This window comes from Hyperolius riggenbachi, chromosome 12 (assembly GCF_040937935.1).
Source record: "Hyperolius riggenbachi isolate aHypRig1 chromosome 12, aHypRig1.pri, whole genome shotgun sequence".
NCBI lineage: Eukaryota > Metazoa > Chordata > Amphibia > Anura > Hyperoliidae > Hyperolius > Hyperolius riggenbachi.
This window is the reverse complement of record NC_090657.1, coordinates 54,942,658-54,968,850: the sequence shown is the minus strand read 5'-3', so window position 1 is coordinate 54,968,850 and position 26,193 is coordinate 54,942,658. Positions and strand designations below refer to the sequence as shown.

At 42.1% G+C, this 26,193-nt stretch overlaps 1 protein-coding gene across 3 annotated transcripts in view; it reads left to right on the top strand.

The window, feature by feature from the left end:
* CA10 (carbonic anhydrase 10) overlaps positions 1-26,193 on the top strand; it is a 312,105-nt gene that overhangs the window by 151,862 nt on the left and 134,050 nt on the right. For all 3 annotated transcript variants that reach the window (XM_068262773.1, XM_068262774.1, XM_068262775.1), the window contains one exon: positions 14,610-14,684. In XM_068262773.1, the coding sequence (XP_068118874.1) occupies positions 14,610-14,684 (75 nt within the window). The remainder of the gene's footprint in view (positions 1-14,609; positions 14,685-26,193) is intronic.

Here is a 26,193-nt window from a genome sequence, read left to right as displayed (position 1 = left end):
TTCTCTTTTCCCAAGTTCTTGGAGAAATCAGTATATCTCAGATCTGTCATAGGTGTTTATTTCTATGCAATTACAGCCCGAGCGGATTTAAATACTCGTGCAAGTGAGATGGCCTGTCATATATTGGAAGTTTCTTCAAAAGTTTACCTTTCATGTCTGTGACTGATACCACTGAAACTTGCCGAAGATGTGTTGTTTATGGTAAACTGTCAAGGAAGCTTCGTCTGTAAATGTTCATTTACTGTAAATAATTGTCAATTTTGAGTTATAGGTGGAAAAAAATATTTGTAGGAAGTAACAGAGAATGCTTCAAGCTAGTACACAGCTTTTTTCTCTGCATCATTTTCGCAAGCCATACCTTTTCTTTTACAGCCATATGAAAAGCATAATTCTAAATACGTACTATAACAAACCCCAACCTCCACCTAATGATAAGACTCCTACATACTCCGAACACTAACCTCCCTCCTACATACACCTAACACTAACATCCCACTTACGTTACCTACACCTAACACTAACCTTCCCCCTACATACGTTTAACACTAACCTTTACGCTGCCTACACATAACAATAACCTCCCCCCACCTCAACTTAAAGAGACTCTGTAACAAAATTTTCAGCCTTATTTCTTCTATCCTATAAGTTCCTATACCTGTTCTAATGTGGTTTGTCTTACTGTAGCCTTTCCTAGTTGCACAGTGGCTGTATTATCTCTGTTATATAATCTAATCTTCTTTCCTCTGATGGCTTTGTCGGGCTCAGGCACTCAGGCAGGAATGTGCTGCTCTTCTTGTGATAGGATAGAAGCTATACACACCCTCTCCATGCCCCCTGCAGGCTCTGTGTGAGTCACAGACTGAGCTCCTCTCAGCCTTTCACAAGCTGGTTAGAAGCTATGTCTTTTGTTTGTAAACACTGCCTAAAACTGGCAATTACAAGCCAGGATTGGAGCAGGGAGTGGCAGAAACAGCACAAAGGGGCCCAGGAGAACATAATGAATAGAATGGTATGCTTTTTATTGTATGAATTTTAGAGTACAGATTCTCTTTAACACTAAGCCCACCCCAACTACACCTAACACTGTCTCTGCCAGCCATTAATGGAAGTTGGCTTTAATTACAGCCAATACTGTTGTTTGGCTATACAGGGTGGGCCATTTAAATAGATACAGCTTAATAAAGTGGGAATGGTTAGTGATATTAACTTCCTGTTTGTGGCACATTAGTATATGTGAGGGGGGAAACTTTTCAAGATGGGTGGCCATTTTGAAGTCGGACATTTTGAATCCAACTTTTGCTTTTTCAATAGAAAGAGGGTCATGTGACACATCAAAGTTATTGGGAATTTCACAAGAAAAACAATGATGTGCTTGGTGTTAACGTACCTTTATTCATTCATGAGTTATTTTCAAGTTTCTGATCACTTATAAAATGTGTTCAATGAGCTGCCCATTGTGTTGGATTGTCAATGCAACCCTCTTCTCCCACTCTTCACACACTGATAGCAACACCGCAGGAGAAATGCTAGCACAGGCTTCCAGTATCCATAGTTTCCGGTGCTGCACATCTTGTATCTTCACAACATAGACAATTGCCTTCAGATGGCCCCAAAGATAAAAGTCTAAGGGGGTCAGATCGCAAGACCTTGGGGGCCATTTAACTGGCCCATGATGACCAATCCACTTTCCAGGAAACTGTTCATCTTGGAATGCTCGGACCTGACACCCATAATGTGGTGGTGCACCATCTTGCTGGTAAACTCAGGGAACGTGCCAGCTTCAGTGCATAAAGAGGGAAACACATCATCATGTAGCAATTTCGCATATCCAGTGTCCTTGAGGTTTCCATTGATGAAATGACTCCACTATCTTTGTACTCCACATTCCACAAAATACCATCATTTTTTTTTTGTTCCAACAGTCTTGGAGGGATCTATCCAATGTGGGTTAGTGTCAGACCAATAGCAGTGGTTTTGTTTGTTAACTTCACCATTCACATAAAAGTTTGCCTCATCACTGAACAAAATCGTCTGCGTAAACTGAGGGTCCTGTTCCAGTTTTTGTTTTGCCCATTCTGCAAATTCAGTGCACCGATCTGGGTCATCGTCGTTGAGATGCTGCAGTAGCTGGAGTTTGTAATGGTGCCATTTGTGAGTAGCTAATATCTGCCAAAGGGATGTTCGACTAATGCCACTCTCCAGTGACATGCGGCGAGTGCTACGCTGTGGGCTCTTGCTGAATGAAGCCACTGATGTTTCTTCACTAGTGAAAGATTTCATGCATCCACATTTTGGCAAATCCAACACTGAACCAGTTTCATAAAACTTAGCAAGCAGTTTGCTAACTGTAGCATGAGAGATGGGTGGTCTCGTAGGGTGTCTTGCATTGAAATCTGCTGCAATGACCTGGTTACTGCGTTTACCAGACATCAACACAATTTCTATCCGCTCCTCACGTGTTAGTCTTGGCGACATGTCAATGGCTGTAAACAAAGAGAAACCTATAAATAACTCTTGAAAGAATAAAGTTACATTAAAACCACACCATTGTTTTTCTTGTGACATTCCCAATAAGATTGATGTGTCACATGACCCTCTTCCTAATGAGAAAAAAAAGTTGGATTTTAAAATGGCCAACTTCAAAATGGCCACCATGGTCACCGCCCATCTTGAAAAGTTTCCCCCCTCACATATACTAATGTGTCACAAACAGGAAGTTAGTATCACCAACCATTGCCATTTTATTAAGGTGTATCTATATAAATGGCCCACCCTGTACTTACGCTGCTACCAGAACAAATTTCCAAGCGTTTTTTTGCACAAGCTGTTCACTTCCAGCTCAAACTGTACAAAAAGTAAAAGCTCTCTACACCAAAACACTTTAAAAATCTCTAGGCATAACAAGAAAACTGCTAGGCACATGCCTGAAATAGCTTATAAAAATCAATTCAAAAAAGCGTTTGCGATTACACTAGTGATTTTTGGTGTGCACTGACAGATTTAGATAAATTTACTGCAGGGGAGTTCAAAGGTTCATTAGCTTTGCTCTGTGTTATTGTTTAAATTATAGAGTATGGTTTGTATATTGCAAATATGACATAATTATGCAATGTTATTAAAAAAGAGCTTAATATCTGAAAATAAAAATATAAGATTCTTTGCTGCTAATGTTCTATTAATTATCTGTACTACACATACAATTCATTATATCATAAGTTTTTGTTGTTTTTTTTTGCTTCAGTGTCACTTTAAATATCATATTCCCCTAGACTCAGTGTGATGAGGCGACATTGAGTTTCAAAGTAACTTGGTCAGGGTACATACAATGTTTGTTATAGGCTAAAAAGAATTATGAAATGTAAAACCCATCTTACCAGCACAATAATTAAAAACAATTTTGGCATTGAAAACCTATCGTATCTGCACAAAAAAAAATGGTAATCCTTATTTAAACCTATATCTACAGTTTTGAACTAAGAGAGTTTGTCTCTCTTAGTCTTTTGTTGTGCAATTTGAAACCACCCATTAATACAGAGATGAGGATATAACTTAAACTGTGTCCATGTGAGCAGAAATGTGTGGGCACTAGGAGATCAGCATATTTGTTATAGTTGTTTTTTTTTTCGTTTGTTTGTTTTTTTTGTTTTTTTTTTTTTGCTGTTAATGATGAACCTCTGATGGTTCATACACTTATGTAAAATGTGTCTTGTTTCTCCCACATAAACTCCTTTGGAGCATTTTGCACACATGGTCAGTAAAAGGCACCTTTTCCTGTGATTCTTCTAATCTGGTATATATGATCATGTGTGCAAAATGCCCCAAAGGAATGCATGTATATGTAATGTTTTGGCCAAAAGCTTACTCCTTTTCTTCTAAGTTAGCCAATAAATGGCACCATCCTGATGCTAAACTTTTATTTAAGAACTTAGTCTGCATCATTTCCAAATAGGATTTTTGTCAAAAGATGTGTCTGCAGCTACAAATACTGTTGTAAAACTGTTATCATGTTACCTGAACTTATTCAGGTGAAGTTATTGGGCAGGGCCGCTGCTGGTGGTTTTGCACTTGACCTCATTATATTGCTGCCCAGACTGCAAGGGGGTGTGGCCCAAACACAGCTGTCTGAGATGACAGCCTGAGACTCCACAAGTCTGTGCTACAGAATATGAATATTATAAACCTCTTAGCATTTGCACAAATTAGCTTATTTTAAGTATCTGGGAAGGGAATGGGGGGAGAAATTTATAAAATTCTGAGAAGCAACAATAGTACGGTAAATGACTTTTGTATTAATTATGTTAGATCAATATTGTTTGATACTATAATTTGCATTTAAAATGAGACTTTAGCCAAAATGTATTTATTTACCTTCAGTAGTGTGGGGAATGGGTAAAAGGTGCTATTAGTTGTTAATTAGTTGCTATTAGTTGTTAATTAGTTTTCCTCTAATTTATCCTTTTGTAAAAAGCAGATATTTTTCGGCAGAAAGTGAGAGGAAATATCTTCAATGTGGATACAGAACACCCAGATTGCTCATGGACGCTCAAAACTTAGCTGTTGAGCGTAGGCATGCAATATTCTGATGATAAGTGGCATAGAATTAGAGATTTCGTGAACACAGAATTTTTTGTTTGTGAACAGCGAACATAAACTTTCAAAAATGTTCGTGAACAGGCGCACCCAGCGAACTGCCATAGACTCCAATGGGCATTTAAATTTTAAAGGACTGTTTCTGGCCTCAAAAGTGAGTAGCAGTAGCAGTGTTAGGGAGACTTGCCCAAGGTCTCCTACTGAATAGGTGTAGGCTTACTGAACAGGCAGAGCCAAGATTCGAACCCAGGTCTCATGTGCCGAGGCAAAGCCCTTAACCATTACACTGCCCAGCCACGGGTCTAACACCTGGATAACGGCATGCCGGAGGGGGATCCACGCCAAAAGTCTCACCAAAAATTATGGAGTTGAGGCAAAGTCAGGTTTTAATCACTAAAGACCAGAAATCACATTATGCACAGCTCTGGGTGTGTCAGTGGGCTGTGGAGTGTCTCACACAGAGAAATGCATTAGTACTATCAGAATACAGTGAAATAATAATGCACTGGAGTGGTTCTGTGCCTGCAACTTAATGTAGCAACTATAGTAGTGTGCACACAGCTCTGGGTGTCAGTGGGCTGTGGAGTTTCACACACACAAAAACACAGGTGACCGATGTGCTGTTTGGGTTGCTTTCACAGCAAGTGAGGAACTAGAACACAGGCCTAGCTAATGCTTTCCTTTCCCTACCTATCTGCAGTCTGACCCTGCACTCACTAACAGTATGCAGTCAGTAGAGAATGAATCCAATATGGCCACCACAACTGCTTTTTGATAGGAGGGTAGGGGGGGGGGGTCCAGCAGGGGGTGCTAGCTGATTGGCTGCCATGTGTCTGCTGACTGTGAGTTAAGGGGTCAAATTTTGGCTTCATGATGATGTATAGGGGGTGAGTCATCCCATCTCTACATAGAATATTGGCCGGAGGAAGCGGGGATCCAGTCCTGAGAAACTAGTGTAATTTACATTTTTATTAGATTGTGTCATGATTGAGATAAGCTAGCTCTCACCTTTAGTTTTACATTGGTTTTAAAATGTTTTATCCTCCCCTGGGTGCGTCTTTCCCCCTTTGTATCCTTCACCTCCCCACCGGGGGGTTAGAGCTGCAGCTGGTTTTACCAAGCTAACAAACCTAACCACTTTCTATAAGAGGGTTACCAAGCTCCAGAGAGAACCTGGTGTATCCGAGTGGATACAGATTTTCTCCACATGCCAATATGGTTGGTTGCCCATTAAAGAGTCTCTGTAACAAAATGTTCAGCCTTATTTCTTCTATCCTATAAGTTCCTATACCTGCTCTAATGTGCTCTGGATTACTGCAGCCTTTTCTAGTTGCACTGTCTCTGTAATATAACTAATCTTCTTTCCTTTGTCAGGCTTTGTCGACACAGAGAGGAATGCTGCCTCTGCTGTGATAGGGGGAAGTTATGCATTCCCTCTGCAGGCCCCCAGCAGGCTGTGTGTGTGTGCTTTTTTTATCTTTCACAGACAGGCCCCTGCTCTCTGTTTTAGCTTGTCATGCTGAGAAACTGTGAGAATCCCTGACAGGAGTGCAGATAATTCACTGGTAATAAAAACTTGTAGTATACTGTAACATGATATATACAGTATACATACACATACATCACTTCCTGGTTAGCGGCCATGTTTTTTGTTTGTAAACACTGCCTAAAACTGGTGACTAAAAGCTATGATTGTGGAGGGGAGCGGCGGAAATGGCAAAGAGGAATCCAGGAGATTACAGTGACTTGATTGGTATGTTTTAATTTTACGAATCGGACAGTACAGATTCTCTTTAAGCAACCTCATTTTGTGATTATTCTTTCACCCCCACATGTCCACCTATCTAATAACAAAGCTACACCATTTGGGCTCCCTCTGAGTGCTTTAACCTTCTTGGCGGTAACCCCGAGCTGAGCTTTTCATAATTTTTTTTTAGAACACGCAGCAAGCACTTTGCTTGCTGCGTGTTCGGGTAGATCGCCGCCGCTCGCCGCTGATGCGCCGCTACCAGCCACGATACAGGGCCCCCCCCCACATACCCCTTGCGCAGCCTGGCCAATCGCCGCCAGGCTGCGCTATGGGGTAGAACGGGACTCCCTGTGACGTCACGACGTCGATGACGTCGATGATTTCTCTCCGTTCGTCGCCATGGCGACGCGGAAAGCCCTGAAGGAAATCCCGTTTTGAACAGGATTTCCAGATGGACTTGATCGCCGGCAGCGATCGGAGGGGTGGCAGGGAGGCCGCAGGGAGGGGGGAATCGTGTAGCTAGCGCTAGGCTAGCTACATAATAAAAAAAAATTAGGCTTAAAAAACATCTCGCAGCCGCAGAACAATTGACCGCCAGGAGGGTTAACAGGCATCTTATCTCTCAAGACAGACCAATACATACAGTATAACCAGTTGCATTGTGTTCTTATGCTGATAGAAAACCTGTTGCATTTTCACTGATCTCTACTTGGATATTTAACTTTCCACAGCTGTAAGCAGAGCAGGGACAAGGTCCTCCAGCACCCAAGGCTGAGACACCAAAGTGCGCCCCTCCACCCCTCCCACCCCAGCTGTCACTCACTGATTGCTGTTAGACTAAGAGGGCCACAGGGCCTACAACCTCCCCAACACCTTAATATCTAGTTATCTGGCTTGCAGTCACTGCTATGTATCCCCTTTTCTTATTTCTTTCTGCTTCATACACGATTAGGAATGACAGCTGAATGAATTGTGCGCCCCCTCCTACACTGCGCCCTGAGGCTGGAGCCTCTCCAGCCTATGCCTCGGCCCGGCCCTGGCTGTAAGTAGGCTTTCCGCACTCATTATGTTCCTTCAACTGAGATACTGGCAACTTCTGCCAATAGTCAGTACAGGATTTGAGCTGCTTGTGGCTAGAGATGGGCAACGAAGGGGTTCATAATTCCAACTTGCATTCAAACAATGCAAACTGTATGCAGCTCGAAGCTGAGCCAAACGCACTACCTGCTGTTTTAGATTTAGGGATGGTCAAAAATGCCCATCTTCGATTCCGTGGAAATTCCAATTTCCACCAATGCCAATTTCCGATTTTCCGTTTTTAAGATTTTTGATTTCTGAGGAGTATTTTAATTTTATAATTTTTTTGCATCACAGAATCGGAAAATCGGAAATCGGAAAAACAGAATCTTGTGATTGGTCTATAATTTCCATGGTAATCTGATTTTTGTGGAAAAATCTGCATTCGCTGATTGGTCCAATGCTTTCGAGCTCTGTGATCGGGCTAAAATTACTGAGCAGTAAAAAAATTACTGAGCAGTAAATCTGATATCCACGGATTTCTGATTTCCGAGTCCTGATTGGAAACGCTGATCTCCGATCGGAAATTTGGAAATTTAAATTCCGCGGAATCCAAATGAACATCCCCATTTAGATTGCCCCAACACATGTTGCATACAATTTTCACTAAATTTGTATGCAGGTTTAAATAACTAGCATCTCATTAACTATTTTTATTGTTTACCTTTTTATGTAAACAGAACAGTAGTAAACTTGTATTTCAGAACAGAAGCAAAATCAGCAATACTGTAGTATGCTTATTGCTTACGAATAGGGATGGTCAGAAATGCCAATATGCGATTCCAAGGAAATTCCGCCTTCCGCAAATGCCGGTTTCCGGTACCGATTTATTCCAACAGTATGATGCAGTCTACCGATTGTATTCCGATCACCGCAGATTTCTGCTTTCCGACAATTTCCACAGAGATTTCTGCCTACCGCTTACTGCACTACAAATTCTCATTCTCTGATTAGCTTATTCACTCCTGTCTTCTGATTGGCTTAAAATTACTGAATAAAATTACCGCCTGCACAGTACACCATAGACAACGTGGTTGTCATTGACTGCGGCGCTCACGCAGGTGCAGTACGAGGCGGACCCTGAGGTCGGCCTCAGTACCGGCGGGGACACCGGGCCGCTGACTGCGAGTGGAACTACATCGGGGGACATGTCGATGGGAGGGAGCTGGGGGGGGAAGGGGGCTTACAACAGCTGATGGATTCCTTTATGTCTTCTGATTGGCTTAAAATTACCGATTATTGGTATAGTGGATTTCTACAAAAATCTCTGCCTACTGATTACCGTACTACAAATCCTGATCCTCTGATTGATTTATGCCTTTTTTAAGTCTTCTGATTGGCTGAAAATTATAGAATATCAGTATAGCGGATTTCCACAGAAATTTTGCCTTCTGCTTTCCACACTACAAATCCTGATTCTCTGAATGGCTTATTCCTTTTTAAGTCTTCGGAGTTGGCTTAAAATTACTGAATATCAGTATAGTGGAATGTCTTCGAAAATTTCTGCTTTTTCTGAAGAAATCCGCTTACAGCCCTATGATTTCTGCATTCCGTTGCGGAAATGCGATTTCCGATTGGAAATGCAGAAATTTAAATTCTGTGGAATTGGAATGAGCATCCCTAGGATACGAATAGTTGCACTAGCATGCTGTGGAAATTACTTACACTCCAAGGGCCAAAACATACTTTTTGACTTTTTCCTATCCTAGCGTTTACGCCTCACTTTATTCTTTCAGGCTCCTTTCTGTTCAGAAAATGTAAGTAGAATAATATTAAAACATAAAAAAAATACAGCAGGCATAGGAAACAGTTGTACAATCGGCCACATCTGTTCTGGTTCAGGACTAAGCTCTAGCAGATTAACTTTGATTTGCTGATGTAGGTGGCCCCGTGGAATTCTATTGTCTCAGCCGAAGGGACCTATATAATTTTCAGCTAATGCGGTTCTTCATCTCAGCTATTCTAATGATTCAACACTACGGGAAAACAATTAGGAAAAAGATTATGCTTAAGATTAAATAATTCTGACCAATCATTTCCCAGTTTGAAACGCTACATAAAAGCAGGTAAAAGCTAGTTTGAAAAAAAAAAAAAAAAAAAAGAAAGCAAAACAAAACAAAGGAAAAATGTAGAAACTGGTAGCAAAGGAAACCTATTCCGTTTAATACTATGTAATTAAATTGAAAGAGAGTGACAGATGGATCACAGCAGTCAGCTAAAAAGAATAATAATAATAACAAAATAATAATAATTACAGATTTAACTAATTGATTTGTAATCTGCATACAATATTTGGCATATTACACACTCAAAAGGACCATCACAGGTAGATGCTTTGATTTGTGAAACGCGTAAACCTACTTGCGTTCATCACAGCCTCTAGAGATTGGTCACATTTAAGACAATTAGAAAATAAATATAACACTTGTTTAAATAATTTTGGACAATTGCTTTCCGGTTTGAAATGCCACATTAGTATAAAATGAAAGCTAATGTGAAAATGAAAGCAACAATAAAAAATGAAGAATTTAGAAATAGGTTGTCAAGATAACCTTTTCCATTTAGTACTATTACCATATAATTAAATTAAAAGAAAATGACAGTAAAATCTCAGCATGCGATTAAAGAGGGGAAAAAAAAGATGAAAATAATTGCAGTGCAATACATGTCAGGTTTTTGGAATACTGTATACCTAGAAATACATTTAAAGTGTATCACACTTTCCTATGGAACTCAATTTATAATGGACAACCAAGGTCAATATACAAGGACAAGGAAAACAATGAGTTTTGTTATCCTATATAATAATGTCTGTGTCTCTGCGTCCTCCTTTGTCCCTTTCCCATGCATTTTGTCCAGCGTGAGGATAGGTACAAGGCATGTTCGCATGTATCGCAGCTGTGTGCGCACGCATTGGGGAGTGTGACCATGTGTGCACGCATCGCATTCTGGCCGTTGCGGTGGGGTGGGAGATGAAGGCTGTGAGGGGGGGGGATGAAGGGTGTGAGGGGGGGAGGTGGGAAGGGGGTAAGGGGGGTTGTAGCTGAGCTGGGCAACGTGATGTCGTGTTCAGCACAAGTTTCAATAGTTTCCCAGCTCCATTCCCTGCATTTGGCACAATTAATCAATCCCTGGCTCTGTTTCCTGCATTATGGCTTTTGCAGCCATTGTCAGCAGTATTCACTGCAGTGAAAGCCGGTGACCAGCGACACCAAGTAGAGAGAGAAAGTTTGAAGGCTACGGGCTACCCTGTATATTTCCTCCCTACAATCACCGTTTCTCACATTGGTTGCAGTAGCCCCGTCACTTTGCATATTGGCTAGCCAGAACCCAAAGTGGCCAGACTACGGGTTCTGGCCGTAACCTATACATGGAAAAACCAACATTTCTAGAGGAGAAGGTTGTGTGGCGATCTTAGGTTGTGGTTGGGTTGGGTCGTTGGGTTGGTATCTGAAAACTAGTGAAGAGATGTACAGGGGAGGATTGTGGAGAGCTTTGTAGGTGACGGTTAAGAGGTTTAAGCTGCAGAGGCCCCATTTCACCCCCTCTCCCTTCCCAAAAAAGGAAAAAGTTAAAAAACTTACATAAACAATGAGCACTCTACTGTTTGTATATTAAAAACGTGACACGCCTCTAGTCTCCACCTTCACGTTGCACAAAGGACAGGAATGCAATCTCTGAATGGTTAAAAAAAAACTTTTCTGCATAAACAACTTTTATTGTTTATAATTTTCGAAGTATGGAAATTCTTCGTTGTGTAGACGGTTTTTGCTTGACCACTGGGTCTTCCTAAAGAGAAGCTATTTGTCTCGGTAGAATGGCTGTTATTTTTTATGTTCATGCTTTTCGTTAGTAAATAATTAAATACATTCATGTTACAGTATAGAATCTCAGATGTAAAGAGCGCATTGTTTTGTGCCGGTAACCAGACCGGTGCAGTAGGACAGCAAGGCATTAGCATTGTAGAGCACTACGAAGCAAAGAGCACAGCATGTGCATTAAAAACAGCTAATGTACTGCTTATTTATACAGAAATCGTTATCCACTATGCAAAGAGTTTTTTTGATGTATTGTATTCATTTGATACTACTTTTTTTTATTAGGAACACATGAAATATTACGTATTTAAAAAAAGTTATTAAACTCTCCCTGCTGGTTCGACTAGCACATTAAAGCACCTTACTTTACTGTGGTAGAAAACAAGCTTCTAATGTATAACATATAACATTACCTATCTCGGCACTGGATTTTGGCCTTTTTAGAAAAGAAGGTTATAACATTATTAAGCTTAAAAAAGAACTTTAACCAAGGATCGAACTTCATCCCACTCAGTAGCTGATACCCCTTTTCCCACAAGAAATCTTTACCATTTCTCGAATAGATCATCAGGGGGATCTGTATGGCTGATATTGTGGTGAAACCCCTCCCACAGTGTGATGTCATGACCAAGGTCCTGACAGTTTCCTGTCTGTGAACCTCATTGTGTTGTGGGAAATAACATCTGTTTTCAACTGCCAAGCAACCAGTATCTCTCTCTGTGCATATGTATTCCTATAAAAAAAGATCCTTTCAGCCTATCGCATTGTTAGGGGGTGTGGTTATAGATAATGCTGTCTATAACCAGAAGGATCCCCATTGGTCTGTTAATAGACCAATGGGGAAACTTGGAGCCAAATTCAAAGACGCTTTAGCTCTGCTATACTAAGATTAGCAGAGCTGCATTGCTCTCTGTTCTCCGTGGCTCCCAACTCCACTCTCCTGCCCGCTAACCGCACCTATAGCACCCACCTATGCTGTCCATGCTCTGTACACACACTGCTGCTCCATGCTCTGTACACACACTGCTGCTCCATGCTCTGTACAAACACTGCTGCTCCATGCTCTGTACACACACTGCTGCTCCATGCTCTGTACACACACTGCTGCTCTATGCTCTGTACACACACTGCTGCTCCATGCTCTGTACACACACTGTTGCTCCATGCTGTGTACACACACTGCTGCTCTATGCTCTGTACACACACTGCTGCTCTATGCTCTGTACACACACTGCTGCTCTATGCTCTGTACACACGCTGCTGCTCCATGCTCTGTACACACGCTGCTACTCTATGCTCTCTACACACGCTGCTGCTCCATGCTCTGTACACGTGCTGTTGCTCCATGCTCTGTACACGCGCTGCTGCTTCATGCTCTGTACACACGCTGCTGCTCCATGCTCTGTACACACACTGCTGCTCCATGCTCTGTACACACGCTGCTGCTACATCCAAAGTCAACTGTAGCAGGGAAAGAAAGGGGGCAGTGCTGCGAGCTGCAGGATGCCTGCAGATATTCTGGTGTCTCAACTTGTGCCTGTCCCCAGACACTGCACTGGCCCTGGTCTGAGGGGGGATTCTGGGCAGCAGTAATCCCTCCTGTGTTTGCCTATGGCATAACATAACAGCATATCTAAAATAAAAAAAAAAAAAAAAAAAAAAAGTATGAATTATTTTTAATTCTACTATGCAGATTTGTTTGCAAGCTTCTGTTTTCCCCAAAGCTAGGGATAGAAGAGATGAATAAGATATTCAGATCCTGATATAAAGCATTGATACAAGCACGTTTGGGGAGTAGCAGACAATCCCTTAGAGGCCGCGATTCTTACAAGCGATGAAATATTTTCAACGCGGGAATTAGTTCTCCAAGGCTGATGAAAAAGCGAATGCATTTGTGCTGAGAGGAACACTTAAATACCCTCTTTAATCTACAATCATCGACAGTTCCCTGTAAAATAAAAAAAAAACCTTCAGTCTTTGTAAGATTATATTAAACTTTTCAAATCTCCAAGTTTCAAGTGACTCATTTTCTTTTCCTTCTATCAGTTTAATCTAGCTGCTCTTATCGTTTCAGGTGCCAAATTAATTTGGTTTATTAAAATCTGTTTCGGAAAGAGCTAAAAGAACTTTCTTGTCATATAAATCTGTGCCGACTTTCTCTGTGGCAGACGCAAAGAGAACCGGTCGCAATCTGTCATCCGTAATCATTTGAATTGTTTTGTTTAATTGTTTTATAATCGGTTGACCTGGTGAGTTATAGACTTTTTGTCACCTCCCTCCATTTCAGCAGAAGGGGAACCTACTGGAAAGAATAATGTGTTAAAGAGAGCCCGAGATGGGCTTCTAAAATAAGAAATTATGCTACCTGATCCGGGGGGCTGCGCAGATCAGGTAACCACCAAGACTGCCACTCTCTGCTGCTCCTGTGGGCCGCACTGGCCCACTTTCCTTTTCATGACCTCTGGGTCACGATGCTGGAAGAAGATAGATCTCACTCTCTCACAGCAGCGTGCAGGGAGGCAGGGCAGCAGCATGGGGTGTGGCTAGGGAGAGAGGGAGCTGCCCGATGGCAGCTCTGGAAAGCCTGCAGGAACACCCCTAGTGGGCATTTAGAGCAGGGTATACCTCTCCTCAATTTACCCTCCAAGATGGCGACAAATATTGTCGCTAATTTTTGGGAGAGTTGATCCAGGGATTTATCTGACTGCCATCTGGAGTCGGGGAGGAATGTTTCCCTTTTAAGGCTAATTGGTGCAGCTTTGTAAGGTTTTTTTTGCCCTCCCCTGGATCAATTGGGATAGGGTGCAGGTTGATTTGTTGTATTGTTTTGTTTTTCCCTGGGTGGACTTGATGGACGGATGTCTTTTTTTTTCAACCAAACTATTTATGTTACTATGGAGGGCCCCATCAAAAATTTGCTTGTATCCCCATGATTTGTGGTTACGCCGCTGCTTGCTTTCTTTATAGAAATGTATTGTATTATATTTGCCAGCAGTCTCTCTGCAACAAGAAGAGTAGGGAAATTCAGATATTCTATGATACTCTGTACCTTGCTTTAGTACTAAAGGCCATTATTTTAATCGAGGAAATTATTTACAACTAAAACAGTGGTGTAAATATGGAATTATTATATAAACACCAATGAATGGATGAAAAGGTTATAAATTATTGTTTCGGAGCTCATATGTTGTTGGCTAACGTGTGACATTCCCTTTCAGGACTGATGGCGACATTAATAAATATTTGTAGTGATATGGTATTTTATAGTAGTAGTATTGTCCTGATAAGTTTATATGTTTGACTCTTCTATATCATATTCCAGTCCTAGATAAGATGTAGAAAATTGACCTTGTTTCTCCTTCTCTGTTTTCCAGCGCAGCAAAATTCACCAAAAATCCATGAAGGCTGGTGGGCTTACAAGGAGGTCGTTCAGGGCAGTTTCGTTCCAGGTAAAAAAAAATAGTAATTGAATATATCTAGTTCAAGACCTCATAAGAGAGGATATTCACTTCAGGTGGGACACTGACCTAATATACTTAGCTTTAGATACCGTAAAACCTTCCCAGTCCGCGTTCTGTCCTGGGCCATCCCTGGTTGAAGTTATTTGAACTGCTAGGTCGAATAGCCATTCATTACTCTTCAGGGAACCTTCAGAACTACTCAGGTCCTCAGTTAGTTAGGAAGACAAGCTCATCTGTAATGCACATACCCGAGCCTCAACTCACACATGCACAATACAGATGAACCCTCAAAGATGTGAATAGAGGCTTCTGGAAGAGAATTGAAGAGCTATTCAACTTAGCAGGTCAAATAACTTCAACCAGGTGTGGCACAGGAATAACTGGAAGGACCAAGGACTCATTTCAGGTTTGATACTTACCTTAGTATAGGGAAGGTTCTGGATACCATAGGGCAGGCCTGGGCAGAGTTTAAAGTGGTCTGAAACTCCGACATAACATTCAATACAAATGTGTTTTCCTACTTTTTATTACTCATACAGCTATCATATTTGCTTTTGTGCACAAGTAATATTTTAGTCTGTTTACAAATTACAAGTTTTCAAAGTGTAGTATATCTTGCCCTGAATTTTATTCAAACTGCTTTTTATTATATATTAACATCTCCTAATTAGCTGTTCTGAGCTGTTTGTGTGCTTGAAGCAAAGAGAGCTTCATCGAGAGCTCCTTTCCACTTGTTACATGGTGTTTACACACATGTATATTGGAATGCAAAGAACGATACTGTTATCTCCAGTTTGGATGCAGATTTAAAGCTGAATAGCAGGACAAAGTGCTTTGTTTAACCATTTCAGTGATGTTCTGCTAAAAAGTTAATCTGGGATAGTAGTAGCTTTCAGGCTGTGAGGAATATTTTAGAGCAAAGTAGAAATGCGGACTTTCAGACTACTTTGAGCGGCTGTGTACCAAAGGCCACATTCCTTTTATTACAATCTCCCTCCCTCCCTAAAGAGTTGTGAGTAGCGATAAGAGTGGGTTGACACTCACCTTACCGCCACTTCTAGCTCCAGGTCTCCATTGTAACAGGGCATCACAAGACACCGCCGTCAGGACATGCCAGCACATTACACAGTGTCCTGACACTGGAATTAGGTGAGTGCTAACCTACTCTTATCGCCGCTCCCATCTCTGCAGGGAGGGAGGAGAGGAATCTGGCTGCCTAGTGCTAGGCGCTATTAACAGCGCAGGCGGGACGCATCCGGCCTGCAGGCTGTAGTTTGCTCAGCATTTCCCTATACTTAGGTATGTATCAAACCTGAAATGAGCTTCCTCACTTCAGGTTTGCCTTAAAGGGTTACCTTAGTACAAATATTTTTATAACATATCATTTCACAAGTAAATGAACACCATTAAATGTGATCCTTCAACTTCATCTCTTAGTTACTATAAGTTTTAATGGAAACTTGCTGGAAACCATGGCAACAGTATCCAACTTGGTATTTAAGATACCCAGAGCTCTCCTCTCTCTGTTTTTTTTCCAAGCATAACAGTTATAACATATGATCAGGAAAACTACACAGTACAAGTATAAAATATAACTTTTTATGTATCATTTTTTAAAAAGGCACATAAATTGGGGGACAAATACAAGCAGGTATCTTAAAACTATACTGATGTATGCATTAAAGGACCACTATCGTGAAAATCATAAACTTTTAAACGCATGTAAACACATAAAAATAAGAAGTATGTTTCTTCCAGAGTAAAATGAGCCGTAAATTAATTTTCTCCTATGTTGCTATCACTTTCAGTAAGTAATAGAAATCTGATAGACCTGACAGGTTTTGGACTAGTCCATCTCCTCATGGGGGGTTCTCATGGTTTTGTTTAGTTTCAAAAGAACTTAGCAAATGGCAGTTGCTCTGTCAAACTGCCAAAAAAGTGTACAGTGAGCACGGAGGCTGGCCAGCATCATTGTATAAATCATTTTCAGGGAATGCCTTTATAAAGAGTAAAAGCCTTGCTGAGAATCCCCCAGGAAGAGATGGACTAGTTCAAAACCTGTCGCTTCTGTCAGATTTCTACTACCTACTGTAAGTGGCAGCAACATAGGAGAAAAGCAATTTATGTCTCATTTTACTCTGGAAGAAACATACTTCTTATTTGTTTGTGTTTACGTATATATTTATCATTTTAAAATTTTCGCAACAGTGGTCCTTTAATATTCTCTTGCTCAAACAGCCTGACCCTTGTTTCGCGACAAAAAGGTCACATCTTTGAAGTCGAATTCAACAATTGTAGCATATTCATTGCATCCTTAAAAGGGTTGCATAAGTCAAAATAAAAGAGCAGTTTAACTTACCTGGGGCTTCTTGCTGCCCCCTGAAGCCATCCTGTGCCCACACCATCCTTTTGCAACCCTCCAGCCAGCAGTGGCGACACCCTCAAAACTGGGAAGTCATGGCCAGTCAGAGTACTACTGTGCATGTGTGGCCCTGAGCTGCGCACACCCTGATCACGCTCCCATTGCTTAACACATGTGCAGTAGCGATTTTCCCATACTGCGCATGTTCAAAATCTAGTAGTGCACGGGGACATGAGGAGGCCAGCTTTGACGGGGGCGCCGCTGCTGGCTGGAGGGTTGTGGAAAATAAGTTAAACTGCTTTTATTTTTAGACTTGAAATGTGCCAGAGCTGAACGAAATGCAAAAATTGATACTTACCCGCGGCTTCCTCCAGCAGCATAAGCCCGTCTGAGTCCCTCGCCATCCTCCTGCGGCCTGCCGTTCAGCCCCGGGTAATAGGCTCAGTCGAGTTCAGTCTGGTTGGTTCTTCTGCGCATGCGCGGATCTCCCGCACAAGCGCAGTAGACCTGGACTGACGCGACTGAGCCTATTTCCGGGGCTGAATGGCAGACCGCAGGAGGATGGCGAGGGACTCAGACGGGCTTATGCTGCTGGAGGAAGGCATGGGTAAGTATTGCTTTTTGCATTTCGTTCAGCTCTGGTTTATTTTAAGATTTAATGTAATACAATGCAGGCGCTTTCAATAGTTTCAATAACACAGTGGATCCATTTACTTAAAAGCTCATACAGATATCCAGTAAAAGTGTCCAGTGCAGAACCCAAATATCACACTTTCTCCAGTGTCAGAACACAGCTCCAACTAGTCAACATGACAGAAAGATTGGCTGAACACAAAGTATGAGAGTCTGAGATAAGGGTATTTTTTTGATACAATGATCGCTCAGTTGAGAGTGGGGCAATGGGTTATTTGTCTTTTGAAGAGACATATACATTGCCTCCTCTATTAAAGGACCACTATCGTGAAAAAGTAGGCAGCTGAAATCTGACAGAACCGACAGGTTTTGGGCCAGTCCATCTCCTCATGGGGGATTCTTAGGGTATTCTTTGTTTTCAACAGCATTTCCTGAACAGCAGTTTAACTGCCAAAATAGTAAGATACCAGCCAGCCTCCCTACTCACTTGCACACTATTTTGTCAGTTAGACTTTGCAACTGCTGTTCAGGAAATGCTGTTGAAAACAAAGAAAAGCCCTGAAAAGGAGGAGATGGACTGGCCCAAATCCTGTCAGTTCTGTCAGATTTTAACTGCCTGCTTTTTCGCGATAGGTGTCCTTTAATCCTTGTTTAACCTCTTGAGGACCATGGTATTAAACCACTCTAGTGACCAGGCTATTTTTTACTTAATTGGCCACTGCAGCTTTAAGGCAAAGCTGCAGGGCCTCACAACACAGCACACGAGTGATTCCCCACCTTTCCCCCCACCAACAGAGCTCTCTGTTGGTGGGGTCTGATCCCCCCCACAGTGTTTTTTTTTTTACAAATATTTACTTTATTATTTTTATAATAAACATTGTCATTTTCTTTTCTTTTTTTTTAATTTGCTAAAACCCCTCCCTCCCCTTAGCCGGCCAATCCTGGCGATCGGCTGTCATAGGCTTCTGCCTATGACAGCCGATCGCTCTCTTGTCCCCCAGAGGGACAGCCGTGTCACACGGCTGTCCCCAGTACAGGACATGTAAATACACAGCGGTTTCGCGGTGTAACAGTCAGAGCTCCACTCCACCCACCAAACAGGAGATGCGCGCAATCTCCTGCAAAACAGATCCCCAGGAGTTTACGCTGATCGGCGTTAGGCGGTCCTGGGGCTGCCGCCGCAGCCACTTCCCATCGGCGTGATGTGGTCGGCTAGAGGTTAAAAAAAACCCTATCTTACATCAAGACATTGCAATGATCTGTTGGAATGTCTTGTTGGATTAAAAAATAAAAACAAGGATAATTACCATAGTGTTTTCTCTAATTGACTCTATCTGATAATCCCACCTCACCACCTATCATGTTGCCAGGTCTGGGTCTTTGTGAAGAGCAGTCTTCCATATAAAAGTGCAGCAGCAGAAGTAGAGTCAGAGCAGGGGTGGTTCTTCCGAGAAGTAATGTGAACCACATGCCTCAGCAACAATTAGAGGGCGGCAAGAGGTGGTTCCCCTCCCCCAATGTCCCCCTCCTTGCACTCCCTGTCTCCCCCTCCCTAGAAGTGCAGTGCTGTATCACTGACCTGCTCTCAGTGTTCCAGCAATGGGATCTCCATCCACCCATCTAGCGTCCTGTATCCATAGCTACAGCGGTGCCTCATATGACCTGTTGCGTGCTGCTGGGCCACATGAGGTGCCGCTGTCATCAGAGAGGAGGCAGGACTTCATGTGTGGCTGGTGATCCCATCACTAATCTGCTGAGGGCAGGTGAGTGATGCTGCGTCAGCGCAGCCCATACCCGGCATCCTGGGGATTAGATGCTGCGGGGCATCAGGTAGCTGTCTTAGAGGAAGCCTAGGGAGGTAAGTGTAGTGTCAGTGCCCCAATACGAGGAAGGAGTGTATATCTGTAAGTGCAGAGAATGCAAATGAGGATGGATAATGTGGAGTTCTTGGTGAAAAATGGGAGAACCTGTGAAGAGAGCCATGGTTGAGTGAGATGCCATTAAAAGAAAGCAGGAAAAAGTAAACAAGCGTGTGCACCTAAAATGTTTTCGTTTGTGACTGAAAACTTCTCAGGCACTTGTATTGACTTTAAGAAGCAGGCCAAGACCCATGAAACGTGTTGTCTATAGTGCATTCATAATTTTTTTCATCAACCATGCTTTGTCCTTCTAAGAATGTAAGATATTACACTTCTCATTGATACATTACCTATAGTAGTATATCATCAAGGAAACCTCGACCAGTGTTTTTAGCAAATTCCATACCCCAAAGGGTTCTTAGTCATGAGGACTCATTGGAGTCCTCACCACTAATCAAGGATCTGCGCCAACAGACCTGGGACATCGAGCGGGTTGATTATTTTCCCGCAGGCTCAAAAGGTGGTTCAAGTTTTGCAACCCACCCTTGTGAGTTTATTGCCTATACACGCATTGATTCATGTACCCCATTGACCAACGATAATGGACCATGGGGCTCCTAGTCATTGTTATCCCACAGAAATGTGGAGGTTATGGGTAACAATCAAGGATCAAAACCTTTTTTTATTATAGACCTATAGACACAGCTAAGAATGGTAGTATGCTCTAAGCATCAGAATGGACAAGAGGTAGCAAAGAAGAGTAATTAGCATGCAAGGACCAGTCAGAAATTAATGTCGGTCAACCATGCAGACAGTGAGAATCAGAGTTACACTATATAAAGACAAAGACAAGACAAATAACATATCGCTCTGCTGGCGGATTAAAAGTGCCAGAGCTGCAGCCACTAGGGCACGCTCTATAGACAGTAGCAGTGTTAGGGAGTCTTGCCTGAGGTCTCCTGCTGAATAGGTGCTGGCTTACTGAACAGGCAGAGCCAAGATTTTAACCCTGGTCTCTCTCCTGTGTCAGAGGCAGAGCCCTTAACCAGTACACTATCCAGCCACTGTGGTATATATACAGATTATAGGGATCCTAAACAGAGGAATGAAATGGATGAATGTTCCCGGTGGCAGCTCCGTTAGGTGTGCAACTTAGCCAAAGTCATGCACTACTACTCATGCGTAGCCTGATCGTAGGCCGGCTCAATCATGTGCCCGTCACCATGAGTGTTCTGCGCAAGCACGGTTCTCGTAAGAGTGAACCGCACATGCGACTGGAGTGTGATTGAGATAGGCTTCAGCCAAAGTTGGAGCCACCAGGGACCACAGAGGGGGCCCAGGAGACACCGAGGGACCTCGTGGGCTACAGAGGGCTGGAAGAAGCCCCAGGTAAGTTCAGATTTTCTTTCATTCCACTGTTCAGGGTCCTTTTAACTCCAACATGAATTCAGATAAAGATATAATTTCCATATTCCTTTCTCTCTCAGCTGGTTCATGTTGACTTCAGCCAATGGGAAGAACTATAGAAAAAGTTCAGAATGGCATTTATGGCAAACCATTATTCGAACTTGCCTTATGAATTATTTGATTTTATTCATTTGCACCTGCTAGGAGCAATATCCTTGGAAATAGCAATGCTGCAGTGGTGGACATCACGCTTGACATTTCAAAACGCTTTACAGAAGATAATTAGATAGACGTATCAGCAGGGAGAGCTGCCTAAAGGATGCAGTGTAGGCATCAATTAAAAAAAATAAAAGTAATGGATAATAAAATTCTGCCTTTTTTGTCAGCTACCAGCAAACTGGAATTAAATGTCCAGTCCAACCTGCCATCAAATAAAGGACACAGCTGCTTCTTTGACGGTATCGGCCATCTGGCCATTGTTATAGCAAAATATGCCTGCTACGTAAAGTTTTTATGTTGTTACAATAAAGAGTACTTTAAAGCCACAACATTTTAATATGCTTTGTAATTATAATTTTTTTTAGTATTTCTTGTGTGTTAGCTACTAACAGAAAAGCAGGGTGTTTTAATGTTTTTTTTTTAATTCAGTTTAAAGGACAACTGTCGTGAGAAAAATATGGAGGCTGCCATGTTTATTTTTCATTAAATAATACCAGTTTCCTGGCAATCCATCTGGTCTATCTGGCTGCAGTAGTGTTTGAAACAAGCATGCCAGATCTGACAATAATGTCAGAAACACCTGATCTGCATTTGCTTGTTCAGGGTCTATGACTAAAAGTATTAGAGGCAGAGGATCAGCTGGATATCCAGGCAACTGGTATTGTTTAAAAGGTAATAAATATGGCAGCCTCCATATTCCTCTCGTTACAGTTGCCCTTTAACCGATTAAAGTTATCTCGTTTGAGATAAGTGCACTGCTTTTGACCTCAGTTGGCAGAACTCGTTGTGCTGTAATTTTTTGGAATGCTTTTATATCTCTGTCTAGCAGAAAATATACAGTAGGAACTGAAGGCAGAAGTCCTCTGTTATTGTCTAACACTGCCCCCTAGTGACAAGTAGCCATAAATACACATTACAGCAGCACTAATTAGAAGCAAGAAAATTTAACAAAAAGAAATAAAAGAATAATTTAAATTGGCCTGCAAGCCTTTAATAAATTGGCTGCTGAAGGGTTAAATAAGAATAGCAATCAAAATAACACAATAGATAAAATTGCGAATTTTTTGTTTACAATATCCATTTATTAATTATTTAGACAGTGTTTGTCTATTGTAAAATCTTTCCTCTCTCTGATTTACATTCTGACATTTATTACCGGCGACATCTTTAGTACTAACAGGTGATCTCTGAAAAATGTTTGTTTACTGAGAGTTGTAAAGCCAGTGGAAAAGATCTGTGGCCTCCCAGAATGCTCTGGTGGGGAGAATTCAGCATACTAAACAGCCTAGGCTAAACTTCAGTAGAAGGATGGGGTTACATAGCAATATACAGCAATATACAGCTATGAGAAGTTTTTTCTATTCTGAAACTAGGATATTTAACATAAAATGGGTATCCTGAATAATGTATTGCATTCTACTATATCTCATTATGGTTCCTGTTTAACAGAAAAAAAAAAAGAAAACACGTTTTTTTTAAATCAGGATTTGCAGCATGTTAAATATTATATTTTATGGGTCCACATACTGGTTTGACTGGCAATCTTTGTAAGTAGAACACTTTGCCTTCCTGTTGTGATAAACAAGTCTTTAATATATAAAAAGCTCTACAGTTAACTTTAGGCTTTGAATTGAATCCAATGTTAAGTGCAATGCAGTGTTCCTCTGTCAAGAAAATAATCAATAAACACCAATGCCTAAAGGCGCGTACACACGCCGTACTTTGGCAAACGACGAGTCCGTCAGACCCTCCCGTGGGGCGGTCGTACTGCCAACAGTTGCACGTGAGCACAAGCTGACGGCTGATGAGACTGTTTTTGACTGGTCTGCTAGGCGGAGCTTGTACTCACGTGCAACTGTCAGCAGTATGACCGCCCTACGGGAGGGGCCGACAGACCCGTCGTTTGCAAAAGTACGGCGTGTGTACGTGCCTTTAAGCACTCGCACCAGCAATGTGCGGCCCTCCCTGCAGCAGCAGTAAAGAGATTTGAGCAGCTGAAATAGATCATTAATAGATAAATAGTAATAGTTTAATAGATAAACGAAAAGATATAAAAGACATGCATAAATGTTTTAATGCTTGATTCTACTGTTCAGGGGAACCTTACCCTGGCTAAGTATTGGCAATACACTAAGGAGTGCAGTAGCTTTGTAACTGCAAGGGGCATGGATAATGGGAGCAAACTAGGCAATTGCCCAGGGCTCCCAGGCAGAGATAGCTGATGACCCCCCACCCCAGGTCTTCACCCCCAAGTGAATAGTGGTCCCTGGGGCCCCTGAAGAGTATTGAGCAGTGGAGAGAGCTCACCGATCTGGCTGGTATGCTCATCCACCACTCTTTGTCCCATCTTCATCCCTCTTCTTCATAGCCCAGGGCATGTTATGTGAGTATGTACAGTACAAGTCTGCAGGTGCCCTGGGGACAACCATTCAATTGGGGGGGGGGGAGACCTTGGGAGTCTTCAACCATTTTGGGGGCCCAAGGGGAACATTAACCAGAGGGGCTACATGCAATATTTGTCCATGGCCCTATTGTGGCTAGGATTGGTCCTGGCTGTGATCCAAGTGAGCTGTACATAAAAGAGAAGGGCTGCTGTATATGGACGTTGTATGCGGCAGAGGGGGCTGCACATGGTATGGGAAGGGGGGACGCTGCACATGCAAGAACTAATGGCCTAAGGGAGGTTAAAGTATTAAAACGGCCTTGCATATAAATACAGGAGACCTTTATTGGAAAACTTAGACCCTGCGAAGTCTCATTTGTTCACTAACAGTACTTCTCAGGCCCCTTTCACACTGGGACGTTGGGTTACCCTGTTTTTACTACAGGGTAATACAACACCAATGAAAGGCTATGGGGTCTTTCATACTGGGACGGTGCAATGCGTTTCAATGGAAGAGCCATTTTCGCTGCACTAGCGATGCGAGGAAAACAGAACATTTGGGCCAGCTTGCACGGAGACCTGCAGCGAACCAGAAGTCATGTAAATCTATGGCGATGCAGGGATTGTAAAGTGCCTGCCGCACGTATTTGTATCGCGCATGCGCGGCAGTGTATTTTGTCAATACACTTCCGCGCAATTCCTCTTATCGGCAACAGGAAGTGAGCGCTAGAGAACCTCATTTCCTGATCGTCCTGATGCCAGAACGGGGATTACCATGTATTAATGCAGAAATCCTCGAAAGTTGCTTTTGGCATTGCGGTGCCAACGATGGTTGGCAGTGTGAAACCGGCCTAAAGCACGCATGCCCAAAATGCTCCCATCCCTAGCTGATGTGCATAGATGGCAGGAGTGCAGAATTACAGGGGGAATGGAGTGGGCAGAGCATGCGTAATGGGGTGGAATGCCGAAATGATGGGGACCTCATCCAAATCGGAGGACGGGTAAGTATAAGGACCCCATACTACATACGCTGGTGCATTTAGTTTTATAGGTTTGGTGTCAGTTGAGTTGCCCTTTAAATAAATTAATAGGATCATATTATATCCATTGAAATAAGCTACTCATACCCACTCTCGCTTTCTCAGTTTGCGTAATTGCAAATACATACAGCATATTTAAAATGCCCCATCTTTTCCCCCCGTCAGCTCTCTGTGTGTCTTCTTCTCTTCTTTTTGTTCAATAATTTAGCAAGTTGCTGCAGACGTTGCCCACAAAAGATATCTTTGAGATGAGAAACGGGTGGGCGTATGACATCACTGCAAAAATAAAAAAATCAACTATTCATCGTATACAAACACAACTATTTATCCTTGGCAACCAAAAATCTGCATCTTAACTGGAGTTTAGCACACAGACAAGCAAGTCCGTGTATTCATTTGTGGCGGAAGATTTAATTAAAACACAAATCTTAATTTTAATTAGTGAGTCAGTGTGTGGAAGCGTTATTAGCTCAGTATGTTCGGATATTAAGCCTGTCATAATGTTCACTGTGGAGTAGAAAGGATTAGATTTGGCTTCTGGTTGATGGTTGCATAATAGTGGCAGCTAAATGGAGCTGACAATGACGCCGTGGCTCTATTATTCAAGGGGAAAGAGGTGACCCTTTGAATATTTTAGCTCGTCGTCCTTAGCAGGCTTGAAATTTCGTTGCTGCCTAATGCTATGCTTTTAAGGGTACCCGAGGTTACGTGTCACTAGGGATAGGAAACGTTCAATGTCAAATTTGCAAATGCAAATTGACAATTTGCGAACTGGAAATTTGGGCAAGTCCCGTTGACTTTAATCACAGGCAAAACCTCAAAAACCCTTTAGGGCTGGAACCCGCTAGAGCGATTTTTTTAGCGTTTAGGGAGCGTCAGAAATCGCTAGCGATTTCCCTAAACGCTCTGCCAATGTGAATGGATGGTGCAAATTTAACAGAAGCGATTGCGATTTGCAAAATGCAGCATTTTGTTAGTGTTTGCGCTTCAATGTAAAGTATATAATCACTGGCGTAATCGCTCATCAAAACCTGCACAGAGCGATTTTGCTAGTGTTTTAAAGTTAGTGTACACTTTAACAAAATTTAAAATAATTCAAAGGACCAATCAGACTTTAAACCGCTAATCGCTACACAACCGCTGGCAAATTGAATACACTTTCTAAAATCACTCCGTAAAATGCTCATGAAATCGCTTACAAACTGCTCATACAAAACGCTAGCAATTGTGATTAGCGATAGCATTTTGTAGTGGGTTCCAGGCCTTGAGCTTTGTTCACATCGAAAATCGAAATTGCTGACACCAGCGATTTTCATTTTTTTTTTTAGCGTTTTTTTCCCCCATTCCAGCACTGCACTGCACGCTACGATTTTGTATAAAGGGCTTTGTAGGCGCTTTTGCAGAGCAATTCCATTTTTTTACTTTCTGACGTCAGTCAGGAAGTTAACTCTTTCACCTGGAAATGAATCATTACAATGTATATTATTCATAAAAGGGCGAACGCAATCGCCAGATAAAGCGATTTGTGAGTGTTTTGTATTTTCTTCTATACCTTCCATTGTAGCAAAATCGTCACAAAAATGGTACATATAGT